Raw genomic sequence first — 14,107 nt, forward strand, 5'->3', positions numbered from 1 at the left:
CGGCCTTTGTTGCAATCAAGTACCAATGCTGCACACCATCCTATCTGGTCCACTTTCTTTACGGTTCCCAAACCACATTACAACTACTAGTGACCTTAGTCTCACTAGATCAAAGATCGAAGGTGAATTATTGCAGCTGATTTTTGGATATTCTCTGCCTTGTGTATGATATACATTAGAATCACCCTTGGCTCCCTCTAGTAATTTCAAACTTAGAAAGAATAGAAAAATAATAAAACTTGTAAGCCATTTTCCCCTGACACAGAATCACAGGTGATGGCATATAGAACAATGACAAAAATGGCAATGAGGGTTGGAAAAATGGGTTAACAGAATGGAGTTTTGAAACTTTTTTTTTTTTAATTAGAAGTTTATTTCTTTTCAGATTCTACTGACTCTCAGACTGTGGATTGCCTAAGGCAGCCTTGAAATGAACACCTGGAAAGAAACTGAAAACAATGGTTCTTGTGATTCCTTTCTGAGTTGCTCAGAGGCTCTGCCAATCCTACTGCGCGCACACGGGTAAAATCATAAACGCTGCCTCACGCTGGGCCAGGATGTGTCGCCACCTTTTCCATCCTAACCAGCTTCAAGCCTATTCTAAAAATGCTTAATTCTATTCACAGGCTCCCTTTTGTACTGACCCGAAGGTGAGCTGACTCAGGCACCCAGGAAAACCATGCAAACACACGATGCTGCAGGGAGAGCAGCACCAGCGCGGCCTGGCCAAAGAAAGCGACTCTGAAACTGTTCCAGAAGGACGCGGAGGATCTACCCATTAATAAATCTTCAAAACCCAAGCCAAATAAAGCGCGACCACGCCAAATCTAAATGACAACACTTTATTGCAGCATCGGCAAAGGTCAGATTTCTGAAGCTGGTGAAGATCGGGCAGCATTTCCATGTGAAATGTTACAACTTTACAAGTTTTGTTTCTTATTTAATTCTACATGCAGAAACTGAAACATGGTAAAAGAAAAAATGCAAAATAGCTAGGAAAAAAAGATGTAATCAAGTTGTAGCATACAGATGTGCTCTTTAACTAAATTTACTATGCTTATCGGAAAGCAAACGAAAGACAACTATCCTAATAAATTAACAGATTGCCAGAAACAGACTAAGAACCCTCATTTCTATTTAGTGGGGGGGGAAACAAAACAAAACAAAAACAACAAAACAAAAACAAACGCAAAATAAAAGCTCTACTGTTTCCATACTTTGTTTAGAGACAAAGGCTGTAAACCCATGAAGGTCAACAAAATCTTCTGATCCCCTTCTTGTTGTCCTTCGTCCATTTTCTGTGACATGCTGACCGGCACGCTGTCTGTTTTCAATGATACTTACAATGGGCTCAACTCTCCCTTCTTGGGCTGGTGTCAGACTCCCCTAAGCCATCTGAACTCATGCTCTTTGTATACTAAGTCTTCACATTTTTCTTTTACCCTAATAGGCAATTTTGTATTACTGACTCTGATGGATAAGACTGATTTTTCTCCCTCATCCCTTGTTCCTCTTGAAACAAATTCCTAAACAAAAGCCTTCCTGGTGGATTATCTGGTATTTGGATATCTTTCATCATTTTGTTGTCCTGCATGTAAGTTTTTACTAGAAGATTTTACTGCTTGCTCTATACTTTTCTACTGTAGTCCTGGAGCCCCCAAATGTATCTTCTTCCAACATGGGATGTTCAATTCAGAGACACTGTAACTCAAATCAAATTTAAAACTCAAGTTCATTTCCCCCATACCATTACCATCACAACCGTTTCTTCTCTGGCTCAGTCATCTCACTGACGCTCTTCTTGGTGTAAATGCTCAGTAGTCAAGTTAACCATCTCATTTCTTGACTGCTATTCTCAAGAGAAGATTAACCCTCACGTGATTTCCATTGCAAAAGGCCTTTCCGCCTTATCTGGAAGCGTCGGCTTGTTCCGGTGTTGGCAGAGGCTGCTGTTCCCGCCTCACGGCCCCAGCCTGTCCCAGGTTTAGATTCGCAACTCTCTAGACCGACATGCTGAGATGTGTCCACTGCTCTCATTCAATTGCTGGAGGACTCCACTATCCACAACATCAGATACAGGACCTAATGAAATGACACGTGCTGCTGGATCAACGTCTCCTGGAGGTACAAATAGGGCAACGTTAAAGAGAACTAGTACTGAGGGCAAACTTGCGGCAAGAAAAGGTGCCCTAAAGACCACCGTCTCCCAGGCAAATCAGTGCTTCTTAAACAGCACACAAGGGGTGCCTGGGTGGCTCAGTTGGTTGAGTGACAAACTCTTGATTTTGGCTCACGTATTAATTGCAGGTTGTGAGATCGAACCTGGAGTCGGGCTCCTTGCTGAGCGTGGCGACTGCTTGGGATTCTCTCTCTCTGCCCCTCCCCCCTGCTCGTGCTCACACACTCTCTCAAAATAAATGCAACTTTAAAAAAAAAAAGCACACAAACTCCTACTGGACTGAAAAACAACAGGAACAGAGGGGCAGGCACTAAAAAGAGCAATGCTGATGGTGATCAGATAGGTGGTCTTGGAATGTTCCGGTAACTACTTTCTAAGGTGCTGAGTGTTTAGGGTTTGTACAATGGTTTGTACAATGTGTACAAAATCACATGTTGAAATCTACCGCCAGTACCTCAGGATACGACCTTATTTGGAATGGTCAGTACAGAGGGTATTAGTAAAGATGAGGCCACACTAGAGTAGGACGGGCCCCCAATCCAGTGTGTGTCCTAAAGAGGGGCAAGTGGACAGACACACGGACAGGGAGAACGCCGGGTGAAGATGGGAGGTGTTGGATCGACAAAGGAAAGCCAAGGGATGCCAAGACTGGGGCAAACCACCAGAAGCTGACGGAGGGCCCCGGAACAGACGGTCCCTCCCAGCCCTCAGGAGGAAGCAGCCCTGCAGACGCCTCCAGACTGAGACATTAGTTCTATCGTTACAGTCACCCAGCGGTGGTACTTCTTATGGCAGCACTAGCAAACACACAGTTTGCTTCTCACAAGGCAAGTTACATTAGCGAGAAACTGATTTCAAAGAGTAAGATGTGAGTATGGAAAAGTGTTATCTTTGGCTGGACGTATCTAAAACGGGACTGAACTGAATGGAAGACGGTCAAGAACACAAGTATTCCCTGAGAGAAAGAAACGTCTCTTTCCCGAAGTCAAGACAAAGCAATGTTCTAAAATGGAGTGTTTTAAAGTTTATTTATTTTGCACATGAAGGAGGAGCAGAGAGAGGGAATGGGGGAAGGGCAAAGAGAGAGAGAGAAGGAGAGAGAGAATCCCAAGCGGACTCCACCCTGTCAGTACAGAGCCTGACACAGGGCTAGAACCTACAAACCATGAGATCATGACCTGAGCCAAAATGAAGAGTGAGATGCCCAACTGACTGAGCCGCCCAGGCACCCCTAAAATGGAGTATTTTAAATAAATATAGTAAATGATAGGGGGAAAAATGTCCAGTCTTTGATAAGACAAATATATCCCTGTATATAGTGTAGAATATTATTTGACTGCTTTATAGGCAAAACAATAATTTTGAGAGACTTAAAAAATGTAAGAGCTCAGAAAGTACCTAAAATATTCGCTTTGGATTATGTGCTTATTCTACAAGAGACCCTGCTTTACAACAAAAGTATCAATTACTTAACTTTATAATAAGGGCATAAAGAAAATATCTAACAAAAAATGCACATCTACTTATGATGGGTTGAAAGAAAAGTCTGATAGTATAAATCACACTTGGTACTCAGAGTGTGATCTGCATTCCAGCACCTGAGAGATGTTGTTAGAAACGAGTTAGAACCAGCAGCTTAGTAAGAGTCACGATGATTAAAATACATATTTTGAAGTTTAAGAAGGGGTGCCTGGCTGGCTTAGTCGGAGGAGTGTGTAACTCCTGATCTTGGGGTCTTGAGTTCGAGCCCCACATGGGGTATAGAGGTTACCTAAGTAACTGAAATTAAAAAAAATAATAAACTTTAAGGAGCACTGGTTTAATTCATATGAATTTTAGCATATCAACCATATCAGCACTAACACTTGCCAGAGATGTAAAGTTTCAGTTTTCTCAACACCAGCAGAGTGGAAAACAACCTTGTTCTACACTGGTTAATTGTTTTATTTAGAGTGCTATTGCCATTTTAACACATTATAAACAAAGGCCTATACTTTATTAGGGCATCACTGCCCAGTGAGAACGGCCACTATTTTAATGTACAGCCTATTTTAAGGACCACCTTGTGATTAGAAAAATTTTAAATCATTATATTTCATGTCTGGGAACCTATCAAAATCCCTGGGTAAGGAACTTTAACTGCTTTAATAAACAGTTTCCAAATGAATTTCCCCTCATTTGCCATAGAACATGAACAATGTTAGTAACTAATTTTTAAAATAAGCTGTAACCAAGTTAAAAGTCAAATTGAAAACACTTTCTCAGACCTTTCTCAACACTTTCTCTTCCCTCCTCTGTTTAGGAACTCACCTCGCGGTATTTTCTCCCTAAGGGATCGGATGAACCACCGCTCTAGATACACATCTTTCCACTGTCTGGCCCGGCATTAAAATAGAAAAAAAATAAAGAGGTGCCAAACCACCAGGAAACTCCACCCCACCAGTTATGTTCTTTCAAATCACTACATTTCTTCACTTAAAACTTAAGTTTAAAAAAATGGCCAAGAACACTTGGTGCTCAAAAACTCCTGTTTACGTGACTGCTTGTTCCTCTACCAGGTTCACTCACACCTCTATTTCGAGAGCACTGGCTTTGAAAAGTACCTTAAAACTTTACAGAGAGCCATTTTTAAGAATGATGGACAAGTCAGCATTTTTTTTGAGTTATTATTTTAAGAAGAGATTTAAGACAGGAAGAGATGGTAGCTCAAGAAATGGGACTTTCACAAAATCAGGAAATGAGGAAAAAAGAGCTTCTAGGGAACAGAGCTTAGGGAAAAAGTCTATTAAATGACCAAATACAGATTTTTAAAAGTCCCTTTGTCCACTTAACAAATATTAACTCAACATCTACCGTATGGCAGGCACAAGAGTGACAGAAGAGCCACAGCAGAAAACAAGACGCGGCTTCATTTCTGCCTCAGTTCTCAGCCTCACAGGGGATAAAGAAAAGCTGGCAGGCGTTTACACAGGATAAGGTCTGTAGAAATACAGCGAGCAAAGGCAGCATATATGTACCAACCTACGTCAGATCTGAGAATATCAAGGTAAGACCTGAAGGAAGAACAGGAGATATCCAGAGGAAAGCGTGAAAAAGTTCCAAACAAGGGAGGTAAAAAAAAAGAACCTAACCAGAAAGACAGAAAGGCCAGCTTGGTTGGGAGTAGAGGAAGGAAGAGAAAGAGATAAAGCCAATAAGGTAAGTACACCCTCACCATGCAGGGCCATGGTAACCAAGTTGAGGAGTTTGGACTTTATACGCTACAAGCCATGAGGAGCCACTGAGGATTTTAAGCCCAAGAGTTCACCTCCTCAGACAACAGACTTCATTTTAGAAAGAACAATGTGGGGACAGCACAGAGAATGAACTGGAAGGGTTGACACTGGAGACTGAGAAGCAGATGTGGGAGCTGCGGGCAGCAATGCGATGAGAGGTGATGGCAGCTTGATCTCGGGTCTCAGCAGCAGAGACAGAATCAAACAGGCAAGGGTGAGATCCACTCAGTAGTAGAATCAAAGTATTTGTCAATTAACTAGACATGGAACCTGAGGGAGCGAAGAGTCCAAACCAAAACCTACACCTCCAGTTTGGATAACTGGCTCAGCAGTGCCTCCACTCGATGAGCCAGAGAACAGAGGAGGAGAGTGGCATAGGAGCAAGGGACACACCTTCTAGACGGCTGTTTAGAAGACAGCTGGACATGCAATCAGAATCTAAACTGTGAGACCTGACCAGGAGCTCTGAAAAGGAACTGGGCCACAGGAGGGAAGGATGTCTCCTGTGGAGAGTGCACAAGAGTAGGACAGGAGGGCTTGGACAGACCCAGAGGAACAGAGCGTCTCCAGGCAGAGGCAAGCCCATAGAGGAGTCAGGAGACAGGAGGAGGAGTCAAGGAGGGAGGAGAAAGACCAGAAGACACGAGAGCCACGGAAGTCCAGGGAAGACAGCGTATGTCAAGATAAAGAGGGGCCACATGCTAAGCACTGCTAAGGCAGCCTGAAAGCGACAGAAGTGAAGCACAGGGAGGCAGCTGGGAGTGGGGGAGGGCAGAAGACCACAGTCAGCCACACCAGTGAGAGGGGAGGAAGAAAGAGCAAACAGGGCCAATTCTTCCAAGTTTGGTTAACTAGGGGCTGGAGGGAGGGAAGGAAAAACAAAAAGTTAAAGAGAATGAGGAAAAACAACTGAATAACTGGCAGCAAACTAAGAAAGGTATAGCTTTATGTTTATCTTTTAGCATATGTAAGTTCACACATCTGTTTTCCCATATTTTTCCCCCAACTGCTTAGGAAATGCCCGGGACTTAATAAACTCTCAATGGCTTTTTAAAATAAATTTATGACTTGGACAGAATTAGCTCTTTCAAGTACCCATACTTAGTCTTCCCACTAGACTTGAGGGTAAAGACTTTATCTTTTCGAACTTTTTAATTTGTCATAGTGCAGGAAGACTGAACCCATGGCAGATGCTGAGGGGAGCAAATCATACCGGAAATACTCATTATGTACCAAATGTCATAGTTACTGATTCTATAAATCTACCCAAACATTTAAAAATTAGGAAAAGACACTGTACTTGCATTATGTGACTCAAGAAGGGATTAGGTTTTAACAGAAATAATGCTGTTCAGAGATGTTAAGCTGTAATATAAACAGGTGAAATTGACGGAAAACATCAAGATAAAGCATTCCTCTTTTTAAAGTTCTTTTTTTGCTTTTTTAAAAGTTTATTTATTTTTGAGAGAGAAAGAGAGTATGGGTGGGAGAGGGGCAGAGAGAGAGGGGGAGAGGGAGAGGGAGAGAGAATCCCAAGTAGGCTCCATGTTGTCAGCACAGGGCCCAACGCGGGCTCAACCCCATGACCTGTGAGATCATGACCTGAGCTGAAATCAAGAGTTGGACACTAAAACGACTGAGCCACCCAGGCGCCACTCAAGAAAAAATATTCTAATAGCTCTGTTCACCAATCATGAGACAAGAAGAGAAACGGGTATATCAAGAACACTGAAATATATTTAAAGGTATGTAAGAAAATATAAAAGCTGAAAACTAAAATTTGCATGGCCTCTTAAAATAGCTGGCTTCCACATTTTAGTACTAATAAAAAATTTTATTAAAAGACTTTAATGAAGCTTGGATAATAAAAATAACCTAGTATCTTATTATGCCTAATTAGATGGATTTGTACATCAGTTCTAACTTGGATTTCTAAAAACATTACACTCCATAGATGTTAAAAAACAGACCCCTAAACTGTCATGAGAAACCAATGTTCTAGCCAGCAATTTGATTAGAGCTGTCCAAGCATATAGTTCAAAGAAAAATGTGATGGGGTGCCTGGGTGGCTCAGTCGGTTAAGCGCCCGACTTCGGCTCAGGTCATGATCTCGCGGTTTGTGAGTTTGAGCCCCATATCAGGCTCTGTGCTGTCAGCTCAGAGCCTGGAGCCTGCATGGGATTCTGTGTCTCCTTCTCTCTCTGCCCCTCCCTTACTTGTGCTCTGTTTCTCTCTGTCTCTCAAAAATAAATAAATGTAAAAAAAATAAAAAAAAAAAAAAAAAGAAAAAGAAAAAGAAAAATGTTATTGGGAACAAACACAGAGCAAGTAAAAGAGACCTGTGCCATTTCCCCAGCATTGCCTCTACACAATAATGAACTCTTCTGCTCCCGCTCAGAGCACAATCCCTTCCACACCTAACCTGCCCGCCCCTAACAGCAAGGTGACGTCTTGGGGCTGATGTACGTCCTTAGCTAAACACTAATACCCCGAAGGAGATCAGTAAGAGCAGCAAAGTCAATGACACCTTTGATCATAACTCGACCACAAGACAGAAAACTGAGTTGATGGTATGGGTCTTTAAATCAGATCTCAGAAAAACTTTAAATAATTTTCTCCCTTAAAAGACGAATAAGATCTTATTAGGAAACATCTATGTAAAATTCCTTCTAGAGTTTTAACTATTTCACTTTAAGCAACTCAAGTTTAAGAAAAACTAGCATGGTTGGGGGGCACACTTGCATGGCTAAGTTGGTTAAGCATCCAACTCAAATACCAGGCTCATGAGTTCAAGCTCTCCATTGCGCTCTGTGCTGAGCGCAGAGCCTACTTTAAAAAAAAAAAAAAAAAGTAAAACTGGCATAGATCCCAGGAGGACATTTTACAATTAAAAACAAACAAACAAAATACCTCAAAACAAACTCACCCTGCAAGCTTGAAAGTCTAGGAAACAGGTTGAGTTTTTGTAAACACGGATTACTTAACACTGACCTGAGAAATTCTAACACAAAAGCCTGTGATTTCTCTCAAATTCATCTATAACTAGTCATCTCTATGAACGCAAAAGAGAAAATTTAAAAATCCAAAGAAGTCCACAAAGAGAGGGTGAAAGCCAAGATCACTGTGGCTGAAATTAAAAAAAGAAAAGAAAAAAGAAAAAAACCCTGTAATTATTCTATAAATAGGTTTTTTTTCTCAAATACTTACAACTCAAAGACTTTTCTATTTTGCTAGTAATCAGGCCTTTATCATTAGGTGTAATCCAGAACAATCTATTCATGTGGACATCATGAAAAACAAACAGCTACAGAAGAAAGAGAGACGGACTGTCCTACCTCCCACCAGTCTTAAAGATTAGATCCGCATTAGGTGCTCCCTTTGGATGTTGGTAACGAGGCCGCCGCTCCCGATTGGTGTTTGCTGGGGCTGGGCGCTGGGCAAGAGACTGCAGCATTTCTGTAAGCAGGAGCAAAACAGAAAAGGTGGCTAACTCTGGTAAATGCACTCCCCTCCATGAAGCAAATAAAACCCTAGGGAGATCACGTTTACTAGTTGTTAGGTAGAGGAGTAAACAAAAATCACCATTACACAGTCTACAATGATTAAGAAATTCTGAAAGAGCACATCAAGAGAGGAGACATGCTCTTTAATATCATTTAATATCCAATGTCCCCCATCCTGTCAATTTGGCCACCACGGAAGTATCTTGTGAGGCTGTAAAACAGTATGAAAAGCAGTCTAGTTCAATAGCTACAAGCATATTGTCTGGAGCCAGAGAAGACACTATTGGAACGAATCTCGGTTCTGCCACTTACTAGCCACGGGTCTTCCAGTTCAGTTTCCCTAAATGTCCCTAAATGTCAAATGGGGATGAGAATAAGCACTTATCTCCTAGAACTGCGATACATAAGACAGTGTCCAGCTCACAGTTAAGCCCTTTACACTGAGTACTAGCTTACTTATTATTAAAATGTGGGGTATCAACCAGAAGAGATTCTAGAAGACAGACTCAAGGACAGAAAACCAAATATTTATTTATGCAACAACCTCTTGCATAGAAAGTAGTGTGTCAGTACAGTGCTATATCAACAGACATATTATGACTCTAAAATTTAGGTGTCACAGAAATGCCAAGAGGCTGGTTTATGAAGTGTTCATGGACTCTGTGCACATAAGGTTCCAGTTAATCCAAGAGTGTTCGGTTTATCTGCATAAAACTGGAATCTTAATTTTTTTTAATGTTTATTTCATTTTTGAGAGAGAGACAGAATGCGAGTGGGTTAGGGACAGAGAGAGAAGGGAGACACAGAATCTGAAGCAGGCTCCAGGCTCCAAGCTCTCAGCACAGAGCCCGACGCGGGGCTCGAACTCACGAGCTGTGAGACCATGACCCGAGCTGAAGTTGGATGCTCAACAGACTGAGCCACCAGACGCCCCAAAACTGGAATCTTAATTTGAGTATACTCTCAAATCTGAAGAAGCACGGGGCCCTTGAGACAGGACTCCCAAACAGACAAAATAAGATAATAACTATGTATTGATTTAATTTGCTCACAGATGACTGGCAACATGACGCAATTAAAAACTGATCCTCATCTCAGCTGCAAACACAGCTCTAACAGTATGGGATCTAACTGAATAATGGAGTTAGCAAGGTATGATGAAAATTATATTGTTATTTTGCAAGTAAGTGAGAAAAATGAAGATAGGAAGGAATATAAAAAACAATCAACTTCTCAGGCTAAACATTTACAAAGATGACATGAAAAGGGGGAGATGAGAACTCTGATATTCTATATTTAAAAAGCCCAAGAGGCATAAACATTTTCTACTTATAAGTGACTGTATACCTTGATAATCTTCTTGTTCTTGCCGTTCATTGATATCTAGTGTGAGCTTTTTCATTCTCATCCTCTCTTCTTGTTCTGCCTGTTGCTGGTTCCAGTGATTTGCAGCAAGTTGGGAAGACATGGGTACATTAAGGATCTTAAACTGAGAAAAAATAACAAAAGAAATCACAAATGGCTTGAGAAAATCAAAAGAAGAAAAAAAGATTTCAAATAAATCTAAATAAAGACAGTATCATCTAAGAACATAAACAGACAATAGTCTTAAACTACTAGAGACAAACCCAGTAGGGTTGGTTAGGAAATGGAAGACCATCAAGTTCAACCTCAAGAAAAGGAGAAGCCTCTCTTTTCCTGCACTATGTTTGGAGGCACACATCTAGCAACAGGGTATCAATTTCCATCATACAGACCCTATTATTTATGGGTCATTGTCAAAAAAGGCTTTTATATAGCAAGCTGTAACTTGCATCCTTTTCATTTCAATCCTCTGGAACCAGTTCTGGCCTCCTGAACAATACAGAACAAATCTATTCCACCTTTAGTATTGACAGACCTTCTTTCTAAAGATAGAATGCAATGTTAGAACAGAGGAAGAGTTAAGCAACTGCCCTGTGAGACATATTTCTCTGTTATGAGAGAGAGTCCTTATCCATGAAATGCTTTTGTTTTTAGCAGGATATCCCTGGTTTGGATTGTGCAAGGTAAACAAACTTAGATAGAAATCTATGAATTTAAGGGCCATGGTTCCCTGGAAATAGAGGAGTAAGCTATGTAACTATCTGAGTACAAGACAGAAACATTTCACAACCTGAATTCTCTCCGCTGTGTGTAACATGCACAACTCAGTTAAGAGACCTCCTCTAATACTTTGGATCAACAGCGTGCCTCATGAGGAAAGAAAGGGCATAGGTAGCTGTGCTCAGGATCCCAGACCTCTCTCTGCTTGACCTATGCGACCTATGCCCTTTTGATGCTTGCAACCTTGAAATTATTAGTAAAGCTTAACACTGTATAAAAATTCTGATTCATTTGAATCTGATTTGACAATCTGATTCTTTGTTATTATCTCAGATGTCTTCTTCTGGTATTCTCTTTTATATGACCCTCTTCAGTCAGTCAATATTCCTCTTAAAACGAAATACCCAGAACACTACGCGCAGTTGGCCAGATACACTCAGATGAAGAATAGTTAAGTGTGGGTACAAAACATCTACAAACCCAACTACTAACTACACTTCATCTTTACCACAGTAGATAACTAAGTGTCTCATATAGCAAAATAAAAATATATTTAAGGTAGTCCATTTGGCAGGGTGCCTGGGTGGCTCAGTCGGTTTGGCTCAGGTCATGAGTTTGAGCCCCGCGTCGGGCTCTCCGCTGTCAACATGGAGCCCACTTCAGACCCTCTGTCCGCAGCCCCCCACAGCCCCTCCCCTGCTCGTGCTTTCTCTCTCTCAAAAATATAAACAAACATAAAAAAAAAAAATGGTAGTCCATTTGGCTACCAGCCTAGCAGACCTCACTTGTTCTCCCTGATGAGCTTAGTCTGACATAATGTGCTGAGTGGTTAAGTACAGACTCCCTGCAACTATCCCGTTCTATTTTGTGAGCTCAAAACCATCTTTTAAAGGAAAAAAAAAACACACATACACATACAATCAAGAAAACGTCACTGCAATCAAGGTAATGAGCATGTCCATTACCTCCAAAGGCTCCTTTTGTCCCTCTGTAACCCATCTCTTTCTCTACCTCACCCCCAGGCAACTGCCAACTTGATTTCTGTCACTACTGAATAGCTTGTACTTTCTAAAAGTTTGCGTAAGTTGAATCATACAACACACATTTTATTTTGTCTAGGTTCTTTTACTTTGCGCAACAACTTTCAGATGCATTCATGCTGCTGTATGTATTAAGTTTGTTCCTTTTTATTGTAGAGCTGCATTTCCTTGTCTTATACACCACAATTTGTTTATCCACTCACTTGTTGACAGCATTTGGGATTTCTATTTGGGGTTATTACAAATATATTTAACAAATGTTTGTGTAGACATATGTCTGCATTTTTCTTAAATGTGAAATGCTAGGAATGAAAAGCTGGGAATACCTGGTGTGTTTTACTTTTTAATTTTTTAAAAATTAACTCTACACCCAACATGGGGCATGAATTCATGACCCCGAGGATCAAGAGTTGCACACTGTGCCAACTGAGACAGCCAGGTACCGTACCCGTGGTGTGTTTTACTTTTTAAGAAACTATAAAAATGTGTTCCAAAGTAGGTATGCCATTTTATATTCCACTAAAAGTGTATGAAAGTTCCGGTTGTGTCACACCCTTGCCAGCATTTGGTATGGTCAGTTGGTCGGTCTATCTATCCACCTATCTATCTCTTTTTCATTTTATTCATTCTGGTGAGTATATATAGTGGTATTTTTCACCCTGGGTTTTAATTTTCATTTTCCTAACGACTAAAATCATCTGTTTTAAAATTCAATCTAGAATTATGCTGAAAGTTGACATCAAGTTTCCTGGATTATATAGTTTTCAGAATATACTTTTCCTTGCTCTTTGAAAAAGGAAATCATTTGCTCATTTATGAATCTTTTGACTACTGCCTCATTCTGAAAAACTTTCTAAATTTAACGACAACTGCTCTACAATTACATGCAGAAGTTCTTTCAGTCCTCGAGTATGTAATTTATTTTTGCCTAAAGACTGGGACTCATTTAAAGTAGATAAGTTATCCCTTTGGACACTATCTGATTTTACCCAATTTTCAACTTACCCTTCCTGGTTGAAATCTTCCTTGCTCTCTCTCTCTCTCTCTCTTTTTTTAATGTTTATTTTTGAGAGAGAGCGAGCAAGCAGTGGAGGGGCAGAGAGAGAGAGAATCTGAAGCAGACTCCACGGTGTCAGCTCAGAGCCTGATGTGGGGCTCAAACTCATAAACTGTGAGATCATGACCTGAGCCAAAATCAAGAGTCTGGTGCTTAACCAAATGAGCCACCCAGGTGCCCTGAAATCTTCCCACTTGATAAAAATGAAAGTAAACAGCTATTTTCCTCCCAAATCTCTCCACAAGCAGTGGGATTATCCTTTGTTCTTCTGACCCTGAACGCAGCCTTTAAAAAACTACTTCCTCACGTCAACTACACACCAAAAGAAAAAAGAAAAAAAAAAGGATCTCCATATCCTCTCAACCACATCTCCTTTAAAAACTGCAGGTTGTGGACTGTTAATTGCTAAATTCTACTGTCCATGGTTTGATCATGGTCCTGCTTTTCCCTTCATCCACAACTATGTATTCTGTGCTATCTTTTTTTCTGCCTCTTCCCCAAACTTCCTTTCAGTTCCACATTATGGTCAGTGCTTTCATGAAATAAGCACTTGCCAGGCAATGCTGCAGAGAACACGGATTTCTGTAGTTGGACAGATGGGGTTCACAGCTCTTTCTCTCAACTATACAAGGAGGATTTCCACACTACCTTTGAGGTAGTACTACCTCTGAGTGTGCAGTACAGGGCCCGGCACACAACAGGTTCTCCATAAATAATACCTGTTAATAATGCGCCAAAATAACAAAGTTCAGAACAGTTGCCCTCATTACTTACTGGACATTCTGAAACTAAAATCGCAGCAAAATAAAACCACAAGTTCAATTAAAAAAATCACCTTCTTAGCAGAATGAGACTGACAACCACCAAGTAGAAAGTGAAACCCGTGAATGGTTCTGCACACTATCCTTGGGCCTGTGCAGTAGTCTGCACCAGGAATGTCTCTATCAGATGGGACTTGCCCCAACTGT

At 40.9% G+C, this 14,107-nt stretch overlaps 1 protein-coding gene across 2 annotated transcripts in view; it reads right to left on the bottom strand.

The window, feature by feature from the left end:
• Positions 1 to 826: 826 nt before the first annotated feature.
• UPF2 (UPF2 regulator of nonsense mediated mRNA decay) overlaps positions 827 to 14,107 on the bottom strand; it is a 109,989-nt gene continuing 96,708 nt past the window's right edge. For both annotated transcript variants that reach the window (XM_047866051.1, XM_047866050.1), the window contains exons 20-22: positions 10,305 to 10,446; positions 8,790 to 8,910; positions 827 to 2,118 (exon numbers count right to left, since the gene is read on the bottom strand). In XM_047866051.1, the coding sequence (XP_047722007.1) occupies positions 2,109 to 2,118; positions 8,790 to 8,910; positions 10,305 to 10,446 (273 nt within the window). In that variant the 3' untranslated portion in view covers positions 827 to 2,108. The remainder of the gene's footprint in view (positions 2,119 to 8,789; positions 8,911 to 10,304; positions 10,447 to 14,107) is intronic.

Source organism: Prionailurus viverrinus, chromosome B4 (genome assembly GCF_022837055.1).
Source record: "Prionailurus viverrinus isolate Anna chromosome B4, UM_Priviv_1.0, whole genome shotgun sequence".
NCBI classification, from domain to species: Eukaryota; Metazoa; Chordata; class Mammalia; order Carnivora; family Felidae; genus Prionailurus; species Prionailurus viverrinus.